The sequence below is a fragment of the Prionailurus bengalensis genome, chromosome B4 (assembly GCF_016509475.1).
Source record: "Prionailurus bengalensis isolate Pbe53 chromosome B4, Fcat_Pben_1.1_paternal_pri, whole genome shotgun sequence".
NCBI classification, from domain to species: domain Eukaryota; kingdom Metazoa; phylum Chordata; class Mammalia; order Carnivora; family Felidae; genus Prionailurus; species Prionailurus bengalensis.
In genome coordinates this window covers 36,024,829-36,049,036 of record NC_057358.1, presented here as the reverse complement: position 1 = coordinate 36,049,036, position 24,208 = coordinate 36,024,829, and the positions used below count along the sequence as shown (strand labels likewise).

Sequence of the window (24,208 nt, the reverse complement as noted above, 5' to 3'; positions counted from 1 at the left end):
CATGCTTTTTCATAGTATTCTCTAATGTATTTCTGTGGTGTTGGTTGTGATCGCTCCTCTTTCATTTGTGATTTCATCTATTTGGGTTCTCTTTTCTTTTTGAGAATTCTGGCTAGGGGTTTATCAGTTTTGTTTATTTTTCCAAAAAACCAGCTCTTAAATTCATTGATCCGTTCTGCTGGTTTTTTTTTTTTTTTATTCTATATTATTTATTTCTGCTCTACTCTTTATTATTTCTCTTCTTCTGCTGGCTTTGGGGTTTCTTTGCTGTTGTGCTTCTAGTTCCTTTAGGTGTATGGTTAGATTTTGTGTTTGAGATTTTTCTTGTTTCTTGAGATAGGCCTGGATGGCAATGTATTTTCCCCTTAAGACTGCCTTTGGACTGTCATGTTTTCATTTTCATTTGCTTTCGTATATTTTTAAATTTCTTCTTTAATTGCTTGGTTCTTTTTCTGAAGAAATGTTCTTTAACCTCCATGCATTTGGGGGTTTTCCAAATTTTTTCTTGTGGTTGATTTTAAGTTTCATAGCATTGTGATCTGAAAATATGCATGGTATGATCTCAATTCTTTTATATTTATTGAGGGCTATTTTGTGACCCAGTATATGATCTATCTTGGAGGATGTTCCATGTGCACTTGAGAAGAATGTGTATTCTGCTTTTGGATGAATAGTTCTTAATATATCTGTCAAATCCATCTGGTCCAGTGTATCATTCAAGGCCATTATTTCTTTATTGATTTTCTGCCTAGATGATCTGTCCATTGTTGTAAGTGGAGTATTAAGGTCCCCTGCAATTACTGTATTCTTACCAATAAGATTGCTTATGTTTGTGATTAATTGATTTATATATTTGGGTGCCTCCAAGTTGGGGGTGTAAACATTTGTGATTGTTGGCTTATCTTGATGGATAGACCCTGTAATTATGATATAATGCCCTTTTTCATCTCTTGTTACAGCCTTTAGTTTAAAATCTAGTTTGTCTAAGTATGGCTACTCCAGCTTTGTTTTGACTTCCAGTAGCATGATAATGGTTCTCCATCTTCTCACTTTCAATCTGAAGGTGTTTTCAGGTCTAAAATGAGTCTCATAGATAGCATATAGATGGATCTTTTTTTTTTATCCATTCTGATACCCTGTATCTTTTGATTGCAGCATTTAATTCATTTACATTCAGCATTATTGAAAGATACGGATTTAGAGTCATTGTGTTATCTGTAGGTTTAATGCTTGTGGTGATGTCTCTGGTCCCTTGTGGTCTTTGTAGCATTCCACTCACAGAGTCCCCATTAGGATCTCTTGCAGGGCTGGTTTAGTGGTCATGAACTCCTTAATTTTTTGTCTGGGAACCTTTATCTCTCCGTCTATTCTGAATAACAGCTTTGCTGGATAAAGGATTCTTGGCTGCATATTTTTCCTATTCAGCACATTGAATATTTCCTGCCCCTCCCTTCTGGCCTGCCAAGTTTCAGTGGACAGGTCTGCTACTACCCTTATGTGTCTACCCTTGTAGATTAAGGGCTGTTTGTGTCTGGCTGCTTTCAGAATTACCTTTTTATCTTTGTATTTTGCCAATTTCACTATGAAATGCCTTGGAGAAGACTTATTCTTGTTAAATCTGAAGGGAGTTCTTTGTGCCTCCTGGATATGGATGTCTGCCTCCTTCCCCAACTTAGAGACGTTCTCAGCTATAATTGTGTTCAAATAAACCTTCTGCCCCCTTTTCTTGCTCTTCTTTTGGAATTCTTATATGGATATTACTACGTGTCATTGAATCACTTCATTCTCTAATTCTCCCCTTGTGGTATGGTATTTTCTTATCTCTTTCTTGGCTTCATCGTTTTCCATAATTTTATCTTCTATTTCACTTATTCTCCCCTCTGCTTTCTCCATCCTTGATGTCACTGCGTCTGGTTTATTTTGAACCTCATTTACAGCATTTCTGAATTCATTGTGACTATTCCTTAGTTCCTTGATCTCTGCAGCAATAGATTCTCTGCTGTCTTCTACACTTTTTTCAAGCCCAGCTATTAATCTTATGACTATTAATCTAAAATCTCTAGCTGTCATTTCTTCCTCTCTTGTCATTTCTTCCTAGAATTTCTTTTGAGGAGAATTCTTCCATTTTTTCATTTTGGGTAGTTTTCTGTACCTTATGTGTTTTAAAAGCTTATTATGTGTCCTACACCTGGAAGCACTATTATATTAAAATGGGGTCATACACTATCCAGGGCCTGGTCCTTTAGGAGGTGTTTTTGGAGTGTGTTGCGTGCTGTCTGTTGTTGTGACTCTGGTGCTTTATCTTCCTACTTGTAGTGGTGGTTTGGGCCTTCCACCAGGTAAGCTTTGATTTGTTCATCGAAGTAGCCCTGGAAAAAATTTAAAAAAAAGAAAAAGGGGGGTGTGGTAGAAGAAGGCTATCCCATACAAAAAGAGAAATGACGGGTAGGGAAAAAGAAAACAAACAAAAAAAAAGTTGACCAGGCAGAGAATCAGAGAAACTATACGGCTTAATCCAGACAGAGAGAGAGAGAGAGAGAGAGAGAGAGAGAGAGAGAGGAAAATAAAGAAGGAGATACAGAAGAGGTGTAAAAAGAATAGATTAAAAATGTCTGCTTAAACAACTCAATAACCTTAGTAACCAGAATAGAGAGGGGAAGGAATAAGCAGAAGAAAAGAAAGAAGGAAAAAGATACATATTATCTTATATGTATATATAAAATAAGAATTGCAAGAATCAAATCAGAAAATGCAAAAATGCTGGACTGGTATCTGATGGTGCCTTGGAACTGGTGGCAGTGCTGGTCTGGAGGAGGGTCTGTCTGGTCTGGTCATTGTCAATCTTGCTCAGGTAGACATGCAGTTACCAGGCCCAGAGGGGTGTGGTTTGGTGTAGGTGGTCCCGCCTCCACTGTGGGCCCCTCATCCGTTCCCTGAAGCCCCACCTTGTTGGTGATGGGGAGAAAAATGGCGATATCCCAGTCTCTTTCCCCTGGACCGGGTGTCCCAAACCACTCTGTTCAGGCCATCCTCACTGTGCTGGGCAAGTGTGCTCCACAGTCTCCTGCACCTCCAGAGTGCTTGGCTGGGGTTCAAACCCCGATATCTTAAAGGATCCCGCTCCAAGTGCCCTGGTTCTGGGGAAGTGCCACTCCAGAAGCCAACAAAGGGCCTCTGGCTCCTCACAGTGCTAGGCGGGCATGAGTGAGCAGGTTTGTTGGACGTCTTAAAGGATCCTGCTCTGCGCCCCAGTTCTGGGGTAGCACTACTCTGCTCAGCTGGTAAGGGGCCTCTGGCTGGCAGGAACCTGCAGAGTCTTTTGTTCTTGGAATGGCTTTTTGCCTTCTTCCCACAGCATTCAAGGGAGAGGATTGTTGTCTCTGACTGTGCCTCTGAGCTGGCTACGGAGACTGGGGCTGGCTCCCCTCCTCCCCAGGTGCGTGCACAGGGTGGCTCCAGTCTGGAGAAAGCCCTGCCACCCTAGAATGAGGTAGAAATTGGTTCCTTCTTTTTTTTCTGTTCCCAGGTCTGTGGTTTTTCTCTTGTCCAAATACAGTCCTACGTTTCCACAGCCTCCCTTTCTCTTCCTTTTGTCTTTCCACCGAGGGGAAACCTCCCGTCTGTGCCTGTGCCACCCGTTTTATCTCTCCTAGTTTGCAATCACACACCTATAGCCTGCCTAGTTGTCCCATGGGTCCCTGGAGATGTTTCTGTCACTGTAGCCCAGATTCCTGGAATTCCCAGTCTTCTGGCCTTAGTATTGCTGTGTTTGAGGGATGAGGGAACTTTGGGTCCCCCTACTTCTCCACCATGTTGACTCCTCCCCTAGAGATTATAGCAATTCTAAAGGCATTTGCAAAGTACAGCTCTTAGAGAATCATTAAAAAATACTGCTTGTTGAAAGAGATTTATGACAGCCCCAAATTTGTCAAGTGGCATTGGCAGGCAATAGCTCAAATTCTGTGAAACATCTAACTCAGATATCCACATACTGTTATTGGTAGGTGTTATTTTGAATTGTTAAAACTAAAAATTGATCATTTTTGGTGATTTCTATCTGTATAAAGGTCTGGCTTAAGAGCTGTATGTGATGAATAGGCTATACTATGTACAAAAGTTATATATATAAAATAATGTAACTTTTTTTATTACATTAAAAATGTGACCTTTGGAGTTGTCATTTCATGATCAGTTTTATAATTGTTTCAGACTCAGAGGTTATAGGACAGTTTATATAAAATATGGAAAGGTGGGGTGCCTGGGTGGCTCGTTTGAGTGTCAGACTCTTGACCTTGGCTCAGGTCGTGATCCCAAGGTCATGGGATTGAGCGTTTTACACTTGAGTGTCGAGCTTGCTTGAGATTCTCTCTCTCTCTCTCTCTCCCTCCCTCCCTCCCTCCCTCCCTCTCTCCCTCTCCCCCTCTCCCCCTCTCCCCCCTCCCTCCCTCCCTCCCTCCCTCTCCTCCTCTCCCTCTTCCTCTCCCTCTCCCTCTCCCTCTTTCTCTCTCCTTCTGCCTGTCTCCCCTGCTTGTAAGTGCGTGCGCTTCTCTCTCTAAAAAAAAAAATGCAGAAAGGAATGCTTAATTTTCTTTTATGTTCTGAATACTTGGAAAATTTTATTTTTTTTAATGTTTACTTATTTTTGAGGGAGAGAAAGAGAGCATGAGCAGAGGAGGGGCAGAGAGAGAGGGAGACACAGATCCAAAGCAGGCTTCAGGCTCTGAGCTGCCAGCACAGAACCCAGTGTGGGGCCCGAACCCACGAACTGTGAGATCATGACCTGAGCCAGACACTTAACCTACTGAGCCACCCAGGCACCCCTGAATACTTGGAAAATCTTAAAAGGTACCTATACTTAATGATTTTGGTAGTAAAAACTATATTTAGTGCTTGTGACTATTTTCATTTTTTATTAATTTTTAGAATTATTAAATTTATATTGGAACAGATTCACGAAGTACAAAATTCTGATCTTAGAGAAAAAGTTTTAAGTCTTTCACTATTATGATGTTTGCTATGGTTTTTTTCATATATGACTTATGTGAACATTTCCTTCTCTTCCTGTTTTACTGAGTGTTTTTATCATGAAAAGGTGTTGAATCTTGTCAAGTGTTTTTTCTGCATCAGTTGTGATGCTTATGTATTTTTCCTTCATTTTATTAATGTGATGTATTACATTGATGGATTTACCTGTATTGAACTAGTCTTTCATTCTAGGAGTAACTCCAGTTGTCATGGTGTTTCTTTTATGAAGGCCATGCAGCAGAAGATCTATAAGATATTTGGTGGGACAGACCTAAGATTTTCTTCCTCCTCCCTGCTCCTGCCACTCTACTCTCCCTTCCCCTTTCCCTTCCTTCCCCTTCCCTTTTCCCTTCCTTCCCCTTCTTCCCTTTTTCCTTTCTTTTCCTTTCCTTTCCTTTCCTTTCTTTTCCTTTCCTTTCTTTTCCTTTCCTTTCCTTTCCTTTTCCTTTTCCTTTTCCTTTTCCTTTTCCTTTTCCTTTTCCTTTTCCTTTTCCTTTTCCTTTTTCTTTTTCTTTTTCTTTTTCTTTTTCTTTTTCTTTTTCTTTTTCTTTTTCTTTTTTCTTTTCTGTTTATTTATTTATTTTGCGAGAGAGTGCTGGTGAGCGAGGGGAAGGGCAGAAAGAGAGGGAGACAGAAGAGAATCCCAAGCAGACTTCGTACTGTCAGTGCAGAGCCGGACGCAAGACTCAAACTCACAAACCCCGAGATCATGATCTAAGCTGAAATCAGAGAGCTTAGTCGACTGTGCCCCGGAAAACTTATTTCTTATTATTTGCTTTTTTTTTTTTTTCTGAGTTGTGGATTACAAAACAATTCTAACTTAATAGAACATTCCGTTTATATTCTCATAAATGAGCAATACTCCTCCATGTATAGCTCCCACTTATGAGAAGTTTAGTGTGGTCATATTTCAAGGCTACTTTGCAGTAAACTTTATTTTACTTGCTACAATTTGTGAATAAAGATTCTGATTCTGTAGTTTACTTGCCATGTGAGCCAAATGACTTTAGGGTTCAAGTTTTTATCTCCCCCCCCCCCCCCAATCTTAATCTTTTGGGTATAGAAAGAACATGGATATTGTGCAGGCCAGAAAGACCTGGATATAAATTCCAGCTGCTCCTCTTGACTAATGGTCTTGAATAAATTAACTAATCTCCAAGTCTCAGTTTCCACATCTATAAAATGAGAGATAAAATATCCCAGGGGGCTATATATTAGGGTTATGTGAGATACCACATGTAAATTCTCTGGTATGGAATTTAACTTTGTTGAATTGTTGATCTGCAGTAAATGTTAGCTTCCTCTTCCCTGAAACCAAATGAAATGGTGGGTGTGAAATAGCTTTGTGAAGTGTACATAAATAAACAGAAATCATTAACATTGTTTTCTCTTTCAGAATTTGGCATTAATAGCATAGTTTATAATCTCAATATTATTAATATGCTTGCTTAGGTCCTTATGTGATAGGAACGTGCTAAGTTTTGGTGATCCTTAAAGATTTGTATTTGTTCTTGCTCCAGAACTTTGAAAGCCCTTAGAGAAATCCTGAAGCAAACTCAAATGATTTGTTAAACGTATAGTTGGCTAATTTTTAGTCCAGTTTGAATTCTAGGACTGATTCTTAGTTTTAGTACCCATATATATGAAAACCAGATCCACATTTTACCTTCTTTTTATAATATCCAGGCCCTTCCACTTTGCCCTACTCCTCCTTTTCCCCAGTAAGAACTTTGAATCTCATGGGATTTATAGCATAACACATACCCTCGCTTTATCATGTTTTAGTGTTTCTAGTTGGATTGGCTGTGATAATGACCTTATTAGTATATATAACTACATGTCTAAATTAAGTTTTGCATGTGAGTTAAGAGGGTCAAGGACTTGAAATAATTTAGCACCTAGGAAACGTACTACAGTCTAGTTTAGAGAGATAGTGATGATTTCTGGAAGTGTTTTTACACAAAGAACATTTAAATATTATTTATCATATATTCATTAAACATTCATGTGCATAGTACTTTCTGGGAACTCAAGGAATGTAAAAGGAGTATGCTTTCTCTGGTCCTGAGTTTCTTGCCTTCCAGAGTAGTCTAGTTAGAATTCAAAACAACTCAAATACTGAAATGTCAGACGTTTAAGCAATTTATATGCAAAATATTACCAATAATATGTGCTATAAAAGTCACAGACTTTGTCCTGTTTCATACAAAGTATGGTGAATTTTTGTTTCCTTACCTGAAAAGTAGAAACACAAAAAATATACCCTGTAGGGTCATTGTGATGTTTAAATGAGATTAGATATGTAAGACCCAGCTGTATTCTTTCTGCAGATAGGTATGTTTTTCATTGAAAAAGTAATGGTATATTGTAAAATAGTATATTTGAAACAGTAATGGCATATTGTAAAAAAAAAAAAAAAATGCAGACAGAACAAAATGATTTGTTAAACAAATAGTTGGCCGATTTTTAGTCCAATTTGAATTCTCACTTGAGACCATAAGTTCTTCTCTGTGTACCAAGCACAGTTTTGAGTATTTTCCAATAATTACTCTGTGTACATATACAGTTATAGTTCTATAACTTCTGGGAACATTATCTGCATTGTCTTGTATACTGCTTTTTTTTTTTTTTTTTTAATTTTTTTTCAACGTTTATTTATTTTTTTGGGGACAGAGAGAGACAGAGCATGAACGGGGGAGGGGCAGAGAGAGAGGGAGACAGAATCGGAAACAGGCTCCAGGCTCCGAGCCATCAGCCCAGAGCCTGATGCGGGGCTCGAACTCACGGACCGCGAGATCGTGACCTGGCTGAAGACGGACGCTTAACCGACTGCGCCACCCAGGCGCCCCTATACTGCTTTTTTTTATTTACAAATAGATTTTGGCAATCTTTCCTAGATATTATATACATTGTTTTATTTTTCTTAATGATTACTTAGCATTCTTTTGTTTGAGTGTATAATAACATAACCTGTGTCTTCCTCCAGCACTCATTTAATGTGTTTATTTAAAATATGTTAATTCATAACTTTCCTCTCCTTAGAGTCAACTCAGTATCCAGAAAATCCATCCTCCCAAGAAGAAGGGACAGAAAGAAACATCTCTTTGTAAGAAAGGCTTGATTGTCCCATGAACCAGACAGCAGAAAACCGATTGGGGTGCAGCAGGACTTCAGAGCCAGATATAAGGCTCAGAAAAGGGCACCAACTTGATGGTACAAGGAAAAGTGATAATGACAACCACCAAGGAAATTTGGAGCCTATTTTAGAGGCATCTGTTCTTTCTTCGTATCATAAAAAAGTAAGTTAAAGGGGGAAGGATGGTAAGTAAAACAAAGTTTATGGGAATGTGGTTGGAAGGAGGATATTAAAAAAAATGTATGGGACATTGCTGGAGAGAGGATGGGGTTTTGAAAAGGAATCTTGAGCATATTTGTTTTTGTTTTTGTTCAAGATGATTTGAAGTCCCATTTTTAAATTGGCTAGGTATTCTTTGATTTTACAATCCTTTTCTGCTGACACTTAAAATCATACTTTATCTGCTTTATTTTGTTTGAGAAGGGAAATGGGTTTTTGTAGTTACTATTTAGTCTTTATAATTCAACTTTATTTTATTATTTATTTTTTAATTTTTAAAAATGTTTTATGTATTTTTGAGAGAAAGAGAGCAAGCAGATGAGGGGTAGAGAGAGAGAGGGAGACACAGAATCTGAAGCAGGCTCTAAGCCCTGAGCTGTCTGCACAGAGCCCTACGTGGGGCTTGAACCCATGACCGTGAGAGCATGACCTGAGCCGAAGTTGGTTGCTTAACTGACTGAGCCACCCAGACACCCATAAACTGTATTTTAGTTACGACATTATCATTTAAATTTTGGAGAAATTCTAACTCTGTGCTGGAACTGCTTCTCCAAATATGGTTTATCTCCAGTGCATACCTTGGGAGTCATTAGAATTCTGGGAACAGAAGGTAGGTTTTAATCTTTCCTTTTACTTTCCAGAGAAAAGAGCAGCTTTTAAATTATTTAAGCACATCTACCTAGAGAGCAAAGGCATAAGTGTTTGTGAACAGCATCAGAAAGTCCTTATTATAGGGGCACCTGGCTAGCTCAGTTGGTTGACCATCTGATTTCAGCTCAGGTCACGATCTCACAGTTTGTGAGTTTGAGCCCTGCATTGGGCTCTCTGCTCTCAGTGCAGAGCCTGCTTCCAATCCTCTGTCCTTCCCCTGCTCATGCTCTCTCTCCCTCAAGAATAAATAACTATTAAAAAATATAGTAAAATATTTGTATACTATAAGCCCTTATTATAGATGTTTAGCTATATGCTTTGTAACTTTGAATCACGTAGCATGTGTTCAGTGTTGTAGCTCTAGTACAATGTTTCTAAAACTAGGTTGTGTCCATTAGTGGTTTGTGAAATTTTGGTACTGTACACTGTGTTTAAAATATTAAGCAGCAAAATAGAACAAAGAGGTGCATATATGTAGTAATGTTCATTTAAACTATGTTATTTGATGAAATTGTTTAGTTTTATATAGATATGTATACAGATATGAAAAATACATACATGTGAGTTGTAGCTAAAAACATTTTGAAAGCCTCTACTCCAAATTGCATCTGTACCGTCCTAAGACATACATTGGTTGTGTGGGTAATAGTGGTGTTGGTTTGAACTCCAGAGGGTTGTCTTGTCCTTTCAGGTCTTTTATAAGAATTTCATCAGAGCATTGTAGCAGTATAGGTACAGAATAGGAAATTTAAAGTATTTCTTCTGTTCTTGGTAACACTTTCTTTATAAGTCAGCTTTATCTTCTTGGCTAGGTTGTACTATGGTGAAGGATTATTTGCATGCATGTGGGTGTATATACCCATACATACACAGGACAGATTAGTAGGATTAAAAAACAAAAGCTGTTTGCCTACACTACATATGATACAATTTGGCTTTTAAGCCAGCATTATTATTTTTTTAAAAAAAGTTGACCAGATAATCTGGGTCAAGAACTTGTATCAACACTTAAGACCTTGCCTTCTTGCTGCCATTTTACTGTAATAAGTACTAGCAACTAAGACTTCCCTATCCAAGCTGAGCCAGCTGTTTTCCTCATTTGCTGCTAAGGCCTAAGCAATGTTACTAAGCTTGGATGAGTGACTGGGGTTATCTTTTTTTTTTTTTTTTCTTTTTATTATAGTGAGCACAACATGAAATCTACCCTCTTAACACATTTTTTAAGTGTATGGTACATTATTGCTAACTATATGCACATTGGATCTCTAGAACTTTTTCATCTTACATGACTGAAACTCTATAGCCATTGAATAGCAACTCCCCATTTTTCTCTGCCCTCGCTAGCCCTTGGCAACCACTATTCTGCTTTCTGCTTTTATGAGTTTGACCACTTTAGACACCTTGTATAAGTGGAATCATACAGTATCTTGCTTTCTATTACTGGCTTATTTCATTTAGCATCATATCCTCAAAGTTTGTGCATGTTGTAACATGTGATGAGGCTTCTTTCTTTTTTTTTTTTTTTAAATGTTTTTATTTATTTTTGAGACAGAGACAGAGCATGAGCAGGGGAGGGGCAGAGAGAGGGTCAGATACAGAATCTGAAGCAGGCTCCAGGCTCTGAGCTGTCAGCACAGAGCCTGATGCAGGGCTCAAACTCACAGAGTATGAGATCATGACCTGAGCTGAAGTCGGACGCTCAACCAACTGAGCCACCCGGGTGCCCCGAGGCTTCTTTCTTAAGGCTAAATAATATTCCATTGTAGGTATATACCACATTGCTTTTATCCATCCATCCACTGATTGACATTTAGGTTTTTTTCCATGTCTTGGCTATTGTGAATAATGCTACCAATAATGTTTTCAGTTCTTTTGCGTAAATACCCAGAAGTAGGATTACTGGGTCATAAGAGTTCTATTTTTACTTTTTTTTGAGGGACTTCCATACTGTTTTCCATAGGAGCTGCATCATTTTACATTCATGTCAATAGAGCACAAAGGGTCTAATTTTTCCATATCCTCGCCAATACCTACTATTTTCTTTTTTGATAATGGCTATCATAACAGATGTGATGTGGAACATCATTGTAGTTTTGCGATAGGTTTCTTTGATGTTAGTGATGTTGAGCATCCTTTTCATATACCAGTATGTGTCTTTGAAGAAATGTCTGTTCACATACTTTGCCCATTTTTTTTAAGCCAGTATAAAGTGATTGAGGCCCCCTACCCCCTGCTGAGTTACATGTATTTTAGATATTAACTCCTTATCAGATATATGGTTTGCAGGTATTTTCTCCTATTCTGTAGGTTATCTTTTCATTCTGTTGATTTTTCTGTTGTTGCCGTGTAGTAGCTTTTTAGTGTGACATTCTCCAAATTGTCTAATTTTTGCTTTTATTATTTGTGCTTTTGGTGTCATACCCAAGAAATCATTGCCAAGATCAATATTATGAAACTATTTCTCTATATTTTCTTCAAGGAAATTTGTAGTTTCAGGTCTTACATTTAAGTTTTTTTTTGAGTTCAGTCATTTTGAATTGTTTTTTTTATGTTATGTAAGATAAGGGTCCGGTTTTACTCTTTTGCATGTAGGTAATACAGTTTTCCGGCACCATTTATTGAGGAGATTGTATAGTCTCTTTCCTATTATATAGTGTTGCTGTTCTTGCTGAAGATCATTTGACTACATATGCATGAATCTGTTTCTGGGCTCTTGATTCTGTTCTGTTGGTTTATATATATGTCTGTCTTTATGCCAGTACCGTACTATTTTGATTACTGTACTTTTGTAGTATGTTTTGAAGGAAGTGGGATATTTCCAGCTTTGCTCTTTGTCAAGACTGTTTTGACTTTTGAGGCCCTTTGTCATCCCATATGAATTTCAGGACTTTTTTTTTTTAATGATTGAGGTTATCTTAAAGAAAGTGGAAATGTCATAAACAGAATTGGGAGAGGGTTGACTAGTTTACTGAACACAGGGTCAGAAGACCTATCATTTAGCCTTATAAAATAGGCAAGTTATTTAATTTGCCTGGATTTATTTTTTGTCATATATAATAGGATAATAGTTGATGCCTGTTTTCATTTCCAGTTGTGATAGGATTCTACATTTTTATCAAGTTTTTGATATTAAGAAATATTCTCAAGGGTTTCTAGAATGTACACATTGAACTATTCCTTTTTTTTTTTTTTTTTTAAGATTTTATGTTTAATCTCTACACCCAATGTGGGTGGGACTCAAACTTACAACTCCAAGATCAAGAGTTACAGGCTCTACCAACTGAGCTAGCCAGGTGCCCCACATCGAACTAATCTGGAATATACCCATAACTAATTTAAAGAACTGATGGTGATAAGTAGTACCTCTGGCAGTTTCTAAAAGTGATTATGTAACTGAATGCTTAGTAAAGGCTGGTTGAAAGTGAGGGAAGAGGAAAGGAGGAAGTATGTATAGGGCATTTCGAATAATAGGAGTAGTGTGTTCAACGCCTTGAATCTGAAAAAAATCTTGGCATATTTAAGAAGTGTGGTCAGTGGATAATGGGGAGGATGGTAAGAGATGAGGCAAAAATGTAGTAGGACCTTTGTAGACCATGATATGGAGAAAGTACATTGGAGGCTATTGGAAAGTTTTAAGCAAGGGAGTGATAGAATCTTATTTACGTTCTGAAAAGATCACTTTTTGGCTCTGATGTGAAGACAGATTTTGGGGGCTGTTGGTGGGGAGAGAAACTTGTGGATGAGTCAGAAGGCTGCTACAGAAATTCATGAGAGTAGCTTATTCTGTCTGGGTTGATGGTGATTGTTGGTTGGCAGGAAGTGGATACATTTGAACTATGCCTTGGGGATAGAGTTGACAGTTTGCTGGTAGATTGGATGTGATGGGTTAAGGGAGAAGAGAAGGAAATGACAAGAATGAGTCTGGGGTATGATGTGAATATTTAGATTGCTGAGGTAAGAATCTGTATTTTGAGATGGGAAGAACTAGAGGATAAGTTTAGAGGTGAAGTAGGTATAAATGGGAGGATCAAGTTTGCTTTTGGCTGTGTTAAATATGAAACGCAGGGACTCATTCAGTTGAGCATCTGACTCTTGATTTCGGCTCAGGTCACGATCTCACCTGCTTTGGGCTCCATGCTGGAGCCTGCTTGGGATTCTCTCTCTCCCTCTCTCTCTGCCCCTCCTCTGCTCATATTCTCTTTCTCTCAAAATAAATAAACTTACAAAAAAATAGGAAATGTATGGGGGCGCCTGGGTGGCTCAGTCGGTTAAGCGTCCGACTTCAGCTCAGGTCATGATCTCGCCGTCCGTGAGTTCGAGCCCCGCGTCAGGCTCTGTGCTGACAGCTCAGAGCCTGGAGCCTGTTTCAGATTCTGTGTCTCCCTCTCTCTCTGCCCCTCCCCCGTTCATGCTCTGTCTCTCTCTCTGTCTCAAAAGTAAATAAACGTGAAAAAAAAATTTAAAAAAAAAATAGGAAATGTATGTGAGACATCTTACTGGCTGTGTCTAGAAGATAGTTGGGTAGGAGTGTGGCATTCCTAAGAGTGGCCTGGGCTTGAAGTAATTATTTAGGAAGTAGCTGCAGTGTAGCTGATATTTAAAACTGTTGAAATGGTTAAGGTTACTTAAGAGTCCTAAGATCTAGCTTGAAGAACACCAGCATTCACAGGGCATTTCAAAGAGAGAAAGCAAGTAGAGGAAGGAAGCTAAAGACAACAAGCCTATAAGGTAGGAGGAAACTCAGGAAAGTGTAATATCACAAAAATTAAGAAAAGTGTTTCAAGAAGGAGGGAAGGGAGCAGTGATTGGTTTATTTCTACTGCTGCTAAAGAAATCGTGGACAAAAAGGATAGGCTAGTGACCACTGGTTCCAGCAACATGGTGGTCATTGGTGAACTTAAGAGCTGTTTTGGTGGAGGAGTGGGAACAGAAGCCAGACCTTGGAGTAGGTCAGATTGTGAATAGCAGGTGATGAGTATTCAATGGCATGTGTACTAAGCAGTCCTTTCTCTGTCATGTAAAAAAACATGTGAGCTTTTTTTCCAAGTGTGTTTCCTGTGTGCTGAAATTATTTTAAACTTTCTGGTTTCCCATATAGAATAATAATAAAATTATATAAAGCCTTTAATTTTTTGCTTATTCCTTTTATAAATGAGTACATTTTAGTCTGCTGATGGCAAACGTGTAGATACAAGTATTTATTTTTTGGTGTTTTTTTGACTATAAAAGGAATAGTAAGACTAATTTGGAGGACACAGGCCTACTATATTCCAACTCTCTAGATTTGTGAACACTTTTTCCTGGATTCTGTGTACTTGGTAGTTATACTATGCTTATCTTTGTGGTATTTATTTTTTTATTTTTTATTTATTTATTTATTTTGGGGAGAGCACAGGCCAAGGAGGGGCAGAGAGAGGGGGTCAGAGGATCCAAAGTGGTCTTTGCACTGATAGGCTGAGAGCAGCGAGCCTGATGTGGGGTTCAAACTCGTAAACTGAGATCATGACCTGAGCTGAAGCTGGACGCTCAACCAACTGAGCCATCTTTGTGGTATTTAAATATTGAAATGTGAATTGAGAATTTTAAAACAACTGTCTTCAGTGCAGACAGATGTTCTGATAATTTTTTTATCTCTGAAAACATTCATAATATGTATATTGAATAATGTTAAAGAAAAGCAAAAGTTTCTGTGTGTGTGCGTGTGTGTGTGTAGAGAAAGGGAGGGAGAGGGAACAACTTATAAGGTCCTATACACTGAAATTCAGAGTTATGTAAGTATTTTAATGTTTGTGTACTCAAAAAAGTACATCCCTGTGTTAGTCTGCTTTTGCTGCAGAAACTAAATACTCCAGAAGTTCAGTGATTTTACAACAATACAAACATACATGAGGGCAGTAGGTAAAATGTTACTAGTCTGTGTTGCCGGTCTGTTGCAGGTCAGCTCTGTGAATCCATTCTGGGACCCAGGTTGAAGGAGGCTGGTTGGCACATGTTCTTGTGGCAGATTGCAAAAGTCCCAGAGAACAAACCAAATTGCATTTGCATTCAAAGTTCCTGCTCATATATGATGTGTGTTACATTTACTTATGTTCCGTTGGCCAAAGCAGTCATGTAGCTAGGTCCAATGACAATGGGGTGGGATTATATTCCTCTGAGGGGAAGGAGTAAGTGAATAATTGAGAACTTTAATATGATCTGCCACAGTTTCTAAAGGAAAAAGGCATTCCCTATCCCAGTATCTTTATATAGGTTATCATACTTCATATAATAAGTTTTCAGTGTTGCGCCACATGCTGGAGATAATTTTCTTGTACCACAGAATATTGGAATGACAATTGGAAGATCTAGGTTCTTCTATTTATCGAACTCCTAATTATGACTTTGCAGAATTTTTCAGTGCATCAGTTTCTTTGGAAAAGAGCAAAATAACATTGTGTATATCTTCTATATGCATGTTGTATGAATAATGTGAAGATTTGTGAAAATTCTTTTAGTTTTTAGATTTGATGCTTGCTTTGCTATACCACTTTGTTGCCCTAAATTCAAATAATGAGCATTGGGTTAAAAAAAACAAAAAAACTTAGTTGTGTAAATATCCAGAGGTTTCTTCAGATGATGTAAACGAGTGTGTACAGTTGAACTGACTATGATATGTTGAGCCTCTTTGATAAGTTGAGCCTTTGTGTGTTATAGATGAGAAAACTGAGATGGTGTAAGCCCAAGTGACCATTCCAGTGGTTTACAATTTGGGGCAGTTGTGACTCCCAGGAAATATTTTGCAGTGTCTGGAGTCATTTTTGGTTGTTAAAACTAGCGAATTTATGCTACTAGCATCTTGTGGGTAGAGGCCAGGGATGCCACTAAACATCCTACAATGCATAGACAGCCTCCACAGCAAAGAATTACCTAGCCAAGTACGTAAGTGCCAAGGTTGAGAAACCTAACCTATGTTCTGGCTACGTTGGTAGCACATTGTTGCATTAGCATATCTAGAAATATTATAGTTTTATTAATGGAAGTATTGTAGGAATACATTTTTCAGATCCAGGTCTGTTTTTTTGCAAACCTCCAAGAGATTTTCATCAAATCATAATCCATGTGAATGATCCATCTTAAGTTGTGCTGTGTACAGCCTAGAGGGTAGAATATGGTGGCCCTGTCTGGACCAGCTGCCTTTCTAAGTGCTAGGAATATGGTGATGGGTCAGAGCCACAATTTTTCCCTGCATGGTGCCAGTGCAGAGGTAGGGAAGACATGGGCAATAAATCCGTGAAACACATAAATGAATAAGATAATTACAAACAGTGATAAGTGCTACAAGGAGAAAAGTATGCTAAGGTAATGAGGTGAGGTGATTTAAAAGAATTAGTTTTTATTAAGATTTTATTTTTTTAGAATAGTTTTTAGATTCACAGAAAAATTGAGGGGAAAATATAGAGATTTCCTGCCGTCTCCCTGCCTGCACATATACATAGCTTCCCTCACTGTCACCATCCCCAACCAGAGTGCTACCTTTGTTAAAGTTGATGAGCCTATATTGACAAATTGTAATTACCCAAGGTTTACTCTTGACATTGTATATATTATGGATTTGGACAAATGTATAATGATATGTATATATCCATCATTATGATATTATACAGAATAGTTTCAGTGCCCTAAAAATCCTCTGTGCTCTACCTACTCCCTCCACCACCCCCAGCAATTCTTTAGATATAGTTAAGGAAAGCGTGTTTGAAGTGAAGCCTGAATGATAAGGAACCAGCAAAGACCTTAGGGGAAGAGTATTTCCAGATAGAAGAAACAAGCTAGTACAGAGGTCCTTTCCTCCCTCTGCTTCTGCTGTTTCCTCCTATTTCCTCCTCCTTCCCCCCCCCCCCCCCCCGCCAAGACTGAAAGACCAGTGCAATTAGAGCATGAGGAGCAAGAAGGAAGAGTGAAATGAGGTCAGTAGGCCAGAGAGGGACCAGGATTCTATAGGTGTATAGAAAAAGCTTAGATTTTATTTTAATAAAATCCACCAGAAAGTAGGCAGCCTTTGGGGTGTTTAAACAGGGGGTAGGGATTGGTGATTTTATTTATTTGTTTATTGTTGAGAGAGAGAGAGACAGCATGAGCAGGGGAGGGACAGAGAGAGGGAGACACAGAATCCAGAGCAGGCTCCGGGCTCTGAGCTGTCAGCGCAGAGTCTGGCGTGGGGCTTGAACCCACAAATGTTAGATCACGACCTGAGCCGAAGTCAGACGCTTAATCAACTGAGCCACCCAGGTGTCCCGGGATTGATGATTTTGAAAAGATGACTCACTGTGGAGAATGAATTGTGAAAAGACGGAATGGAAGGACAGGAGCCTATAGAACATTCCAGGTGAGAATATATTCCAGTATTCCATGTTAGCTTGAAACAGGGTGATAGTAGCAGCAGAAATGGAAGTGGATAGATTCTGAATATATTTTGGAGGTCAAGTCAGCAGGACTTTCTGGTGGGTTTGATGTGGACAGTGAGGAAAAGAGGGGAATCAAGGATGATTATTGGATATTTTAACTCAGCAAAAACTGGGTGGGATTGGTAAAGTGAGCAGGTTTAAAAAGGGGAATCAAGGGGTGCCTGGTTGGCTCAGTCGGAAGAACGTGTGACTCTCAGTCTTTGGGGTCGTGAATTTGAGCCCCACGCTGGGTGTGGAGATTACATTAAAATAAAGAAATAAAAAACTTTTTGAAAGTGGGGGAGGAATCAAGACTTTTGTTTTAGAATGTGAGACTTGAGATTCTCTTTAGTCATCTTAGAGATAATTGAATAGTCAGTAGCTGTATCACTGTATGATTTTTAATGTACCACTGTTTCTTAATTATATTTATTTTTTAAAATTATTATTATTTTCTTAACTATATTTAAAACTGATGCATGTTCTTATTGAAGCTAAGGAATTGTAAAACTAGAAGGAATTTCAGACTAGCCAATTTGACTGAGATTAAGAATGGCAACAAAATTCTGTTTATAATATTAATTATGAGACAGTAAAATGTTTTTAGAGTTGAGAATTTATCCATCCTGCCCTTTTGTGTCAGATTCACAGTGGTTATCTGTTTCTCATTATACTATGTATGTTTGTTTATCATCTTCATTTGATAGAGTGGTATCTTCTAAATACAATGTTTGTGCTCTTTGTTTCACTAACAGATAATTAAGTGAATGTGATTTTTTTTCATCCTTATGAATGAACTCATTCTATTGCCTTGAAAACCTGTATTTCATTTTCCTTTACTCTAAGTTAATCCAGAAGCCAATAGCCTGAACAAAACCATTTCTTTCTTCCTATCTGTTGTAACAGATTTTCTGTGAGGAATCATGGATTTGAGAGAATCAGATCCATAGATTGTGGAATGTTACAGTCTCTTTTGAAGCCATCTTGTTTACCTTCCTCAATTTACTAATGAGGAAATTGTGTCTTTTTGTTCCTTTGCCCTTTATATATTATTTCGCTTTGGTGTAGAAGTTCTTTGCTGAAAAAAAGAAGGTGGTTTCTGAAAAAACCAGTCCATCTGTAGGTACTACCTACTTGGGAGATAGTTTTGATAGAAAACTTAGTGGATCATTTAAGCAATGAAAAGTTTTCTGCTGTGCTAGTTCTCCCTTGGCCCTTCCTCTTCATTCATTGCTCTATATACAGCACTGTTCCTTGCTGCTAATTTCAGGGTTATTAGTATAGAATAATCATGGGAATTAGAAAAGAAGGAAGGTAGAGTTACAGAAAACTGTAATTTTGAGACTGGAATTAAACACAAAATATTAACTTAATATCTTCAAGGGACTTAATGATTTCCATACACTAATTTTTTGTTTGTTTTTGAAGGAAGGACTAATTTCTTGAAATTTCCAGTTTTGAAGTGGAAGTATGCGAACTGTTAGCAGATGGAGAGTATCCTTCTAAATTATGATAGTGCCTTAAATTTGTATGTAGCACTTTCACAAACATCTAATTTGCTTCTCAAGATTGCCCTCTGAAATAGGAAGAACAGATATGATCTCTTTTAAAAAGTGGATAAAAGTAAGATTTAGAAAGTTTAAGAGTAATTTGTCTAAGGTCACATGTATACGAGAGCATGTGCTAATTAATTAGTCCTCTGCACTCTCGTCTGAACAAAGCTGCCTTTATAAAAATTGGCAGCAGGTTGACTTCATATTTCTCAATTCCAAACTCTGCCTGAGTATTTATGTTGAACCCAGAGGTTAGATTCAACTATTGGTACTTGTATTTTGACAGAATTGTTGCACACACCTTATTTTTTGTCAGGCCAGGACAATTTTGCCTCTCAGATGCATTCTAACCTTTCAATGGATTTTTTGCTTACTTTGAAATTAAATAAACCTAACGTTATCATGGTGCGGTCTTCCACATTTCTGATAATTTTGCATTATTTTCTTTGTCTATATGTTCCCTCTTTTAAAGATGTACAACTTAAATAGATTGCATAGGCTTTTAAAAAAATGTGGCAGTTTCCATTAGACTCTCTACGTACATTAAATGCCAATTGTGCATAAGAATAAAAATGTAATAGAAAAGATAACAGGAGTGTCTTTTTTTTTTAAAATAAAAAGTGAAATTCTGAATTTATAAAAAAAAATGGGTTAAAGGCAGTTGTAATCCATTACAGGGTGATATGTCTTTATGTTCAAGTGTATATCAACAGGTTCCTTTAAGTCAGTGAATCTGTTAGGAATGCTTATCTGATCGCCTATGGCCCTTTAAGGAAAATAAACACAAATGCCAGGATTTAATTCTAACCTACTAAATCAGCATATTTGGGTCCTGGATGAATGTAGTTTTTAAAAGCTTCACAAGTGATTAAGATGCTCACTTCTGTTTAAAAACTAGTGCCTAAAGTTATAGTTCTGTTTTACTTAAAATGTACTAAAAACTTCTCAGAAACATGATTTACAAAAAGACAAATCTATACATGTTCTCCGAGGAATATTTGGGAAATCAAGTTGAATTTATTTGCTGTTTGTTAAAGGAAAATGTCACACTTACTCACAGTTGACTCTTAAAAAATATTGAAATAATTCATATATAAATAACATCCTAAAGTGTATAATTCAAAAGTTTCAGTATATTCACAGAATTGTGCAACCATCACAACAATTAATCTAGAACATTTTTATCATCTCTAAAAGAAACCTCTTAGCCATTAGCTGTCATACCCTGTTCTCCCACACCCCAAGCCTAGACAGCTAATTTCCAGTTTACTTTCTGTCTCCATGGATTTTCCTGTTCTGAACTTTTTATATAATGGAATCACACAATGTGTGGTGTTTTATGACCAGCTCTTTTACTTAGCATAATGTTTTCAAGATTCATTTATGTTGTTTGCATATTAGAACTTCATTCTCTCTGGGGCGCCTGGGTGGCGCAGTCGGTTGGGCGTCCGACTTCAGCCAGATCATGATCTTGCGGTCCGGGAGTTCGAGCCCCGCGTCAGGCTCTGGGCTGATGGCTCAGAGCCTGGAGCCTGTTTCTGATTCTGTGTCTCCCTTTTTTTCTGCCCCTCCCTCGTTCATGCCCTGTCTCTCTCTGTCCCAAAAATAAATAAACGTTGAAAAAAAAAATTAAAAAAAAAAAAAAAAAAAAAGAACTTCATTCTCTTTTATGGCTGAGTAATATTCCATTGTATGGACATATTATACTTTATTGAGTATATTGATATGAACATTCATGTAGAAGTTTTTGTGTGCACATAAGATTTCATTTCTCTTGGGTATAGACACAGGAGTGATTCTTCACTGGGCCATGTGTTAACTCTGTTTAACATTTTGAGGAACTGCCAGATTGTTTTCTATAGCAACTGTACCATTTTACATCCCTACTAGCAATGTTTGAGGGTTCCATTTTTTCCATGTCCTGCCCAGCACTTATTTTTATCTGCCTTTTTGAATATAGCCATCCTAGTGGGTGTGAAGTGGCATCTCATTGTGGTCACAGTTGACTCTTGAGTTTTTATCAGGAGACCTTCCTAGGTTAGCTGTGGCTGAAGATTTTAATTATTTAACCTCTTTGAAGACTTTGGAAGTAGAAACCGAATTCAAATCTATTACAAAATCAGGTTGTGTCTGTTCAACTTTTAATGATCCATTTCTTTTCACTTACACTGTCACTACTTTAAGCTTCTGTCATCTCCCATCTGGAATATTGGAATATTGGGCTAGATCTTCTAACAGGGCTTTCTGTTTTGTTTGTTCTTGTCCAGTGTATTCTTCACACAATTGCAAAGGAGAATGCTTTCATTTATTTGTTTGTTTGAGAGAGTGTGAGCAGGGGAGAGGGGCAGAGGGAAGGAGAGAGAGAGAATCTTAAGCAGGTTCCATGCCCAGTGCAGAGCCCAATGTGGGGCTCGATCCCACAACCCTGAGATCATGACCTGAGCTGAAATCAAGAGTTGCACACTCATCTGACTGAACCACCCAGGCACCCCTAAGAGAACTCTTAAAAATGCAGTTTATTAGCCATTTCCATTTTTAGAAAATCATTTGCTTCTCATTGCACTTAGGACAAAAACCCCACTCTTTTCCATAATCTTCAGGACTCTGATGATCTCACCTCTCTGCCTAAGTTTATTTCACAGTGTTCTCCTCCTTGGTCAGTGAGCCTCAACCACACTGGCCTTATTTCAGTTCCTTAAACAGGCTAGGCTCTTTCCAGCTTGAGAGTCTTCAAACATGGCTGTTTTCTTTGCCTGGGGTGTTTGTAGATCCACACCTCTGGCTAATTGCTGCTTATTCTTTAGTATTCAGGTTAAGTATTATTTCCTTAGAGAAACCTTTCACAAATTCTCTATTCCCTAATTTATTCTATTTCATCTTTCCCATTCTTACCTTTAATCCTAACTTTTATATTTCATCACAATACATATCACAGCTTGTAATTATGTATTTCTATCGTTAGATAGATGTTTAGTAATTATTTTTGCTTGTAGACTGTGTTCCATAGTGGAAAGAATCTTGCCTTTTGCTCACCCCATCCTCAGATCCTAGACCAGTCTTTTTGATCATGGTAGGCGTATAACATATAGGTGAATGAGTTTATCAGTAGCCAATATAGTATTCTAGGTCTAAATTGTCTCAAGTAGTTTCCATAAAGAGATGTATAGAAAGAGAATATTGGGGTATGCTATTTTGATGATCAGGGAAAATTAGTTAACACAGTTATTTAATCTTTGATAAAATAAGTGCATTCTTATTATTTATCAGAAGAATGATAGCTCATATTTATTGAGCCTATGTAATGTATGAGGCAACTTTCTAAGCTCTCTTGCACATGTCATCTCATTCATTCCTAGAGGAGGCTTATAGAGTAGGTATTAATAGTATCTGTTTTACAGGTGATGGAACTGAGGTTCCATTGAATTTATGTGAGTTAATACACAGGGACTCTTATTGGAGGATCATATACTTCACGGGGGCTGGAGTTTTTCTTTTCACTGGTTTATTGTCAAAAGTGTGATTTGGCAGTTTGCTTATTTGCCTTTAATACATTTTCAAGGACACTGTTTTCATAGATGGTCAAAATTGTGGGAAAAGAGACTGACAAGTGGTAGTGATCCATTGTAATTGTAGAATTGACCCTTAGCATCAATTGAAATATCTGTGTGCACAGTTACATTCATTTCCCTGTTTATGGGAGTCCTTTATTTGAGGGAATGGAGAGGTTAATCTGCTTGATTCCTTAAGAAGCAAAATGGTTTAAGAAAGAAGACTGTACTGGGGCGCCTGGGTGGCGCAGTCGGTTAAGCGTCCGACTTCAGCCAGGTCACGATCTCGCGGTCCGGGAGTTCGAGCCCCGCGTCGGGCTCTGGGCTGATGGCTCAGAGCCTGGAGCCTGTTTCCGATTCTGTGTCTCCCTCTCTCTCTGCCCCTCCCCCGTTCATGCTCTCTCGCTGTCCCCAAAATAAATAAACGTTGAAAAAAAAATTTTTTTTTTAAAAAATTAAAAAAAAAAAAAAAGAAGAAAGAGGACTGTACTGGAAATCAAATACAGTTGACCCTTAAACAATACGGGTTTAGGGACGTCTGCGTGACTCAGTCGATTAAGTGTCCCTTTGTTGATTTTGGTTCATGTCATGATCTCCCCATTCATGAGATCAAGCCCCACATCAGGCTCTGCACTGATAGTGCTGAGCCTGCTTGGGATTCTCGCTCTCCCTCTTACTCTGCCCCTCCCCTGTGCTTGCACTCTCTCTCCCTCAAAATAAATAAGTAAATGTTAAAAAAAAAAGAAAAGAAAAACAATACAGATTTAAACTGTGTGGGTCCACTTATATAGAGATTTTTGATCTATGTAGTACTAGTACTATAAATGTATATATATTCTCTTTTTAAATAACTCTTTAGCCTACTTCATTGTAAGAATACAGTATGTAACATACAATAATGTGTTAGTCAAATGTTTATGTTATTTTTAAGGCTTTTGATCCATAGTAGACTGTTAGTAGTTAAGTTTTTGAGGAGTCAGAAGTTATATAGGATTTTTGACTACGTGGGAGGTCAGTGCCTCATCCCCGGTTGTACTTTAAAATTAAAATCTCTGCAATAGGAATCTAGTTTTCACAAACTCCCTCACATGATTCTGGGGCACACTTAAAATTTGAGAACAAGCGATTATAGCCTTTTCCTTTTCATGATACATATGTATAGTTCTAGACTGATGGAACTTCAGCAGAGTAAACCTTGACCCAGAGTAACTAAATGTGTCCTTTTCTGTAAATGCAGTATCTGATAACATGTACTTTGTCTCGCAGTGTTGTAGTGAGCATAGGACCTGTAAAGCAGTGAGAACAATGCCTGGTACATGGAAAGTACTTACAAATGTTGGATACGGTACATCACTGGAGGCCTGTATTTGTGTCAGAAAGAAAAGATTTGCTTAAGTTTCACCTTAAAAAGGAAGATTGCCCAATCCAAAGAACAGGACATAATCTGTTGGATATTGTTCTTATTAGACTTTGTAATCATCTTTAAAAAAATTGACTTTGTTATGTTTTCACTAACCTGAACATGTCTGTGTTCTTTTTTTTTTTTGTAATTGTTTTATGTTTATTTTTGAGAGAGAGACACAGAGAGAGAGAGAGAGAGAGAGAGAGAGAGCGCGCGCGCACAAGCAGGGGAGGGGCAGAGAGAGGGAGACA

At 38.0% G+C, this 24,208-nt stretch overlaps 1 protein-coding gene across 4 annotated transcripts in view; it reads left to right on the top strand.

Annotated features, from left to right (window-relative positions):
• Nucleotides 1-24,208, top strand: part of ADIPOR2 (adiponectin receptor 2) — an 80,111-nt gene that overhangs the window by 33,369 nt on the left and 22,534 nt on the right. For 3 of the 4 annotated variants that reach the window (XM_043563511.1, XM_043563509.1, XM_043563510.1), the window contains exon 2: nt 8,068-8,324. In XM_043563511.1, coding sequence (XP_043419446.1) covers nt 8,154-8,324 — 171 coding nt within the window. In that variant the 5' untranslated portion in view covers nt 8,068-8,153. Of the gene's footprint in view, nt 1-4,647; nt 4,846-8,067; nt 8,325-24,208 lie in introns of those variants that run through there. The other variant, XM_043563512.1, reaches the window with a different exon arrangement.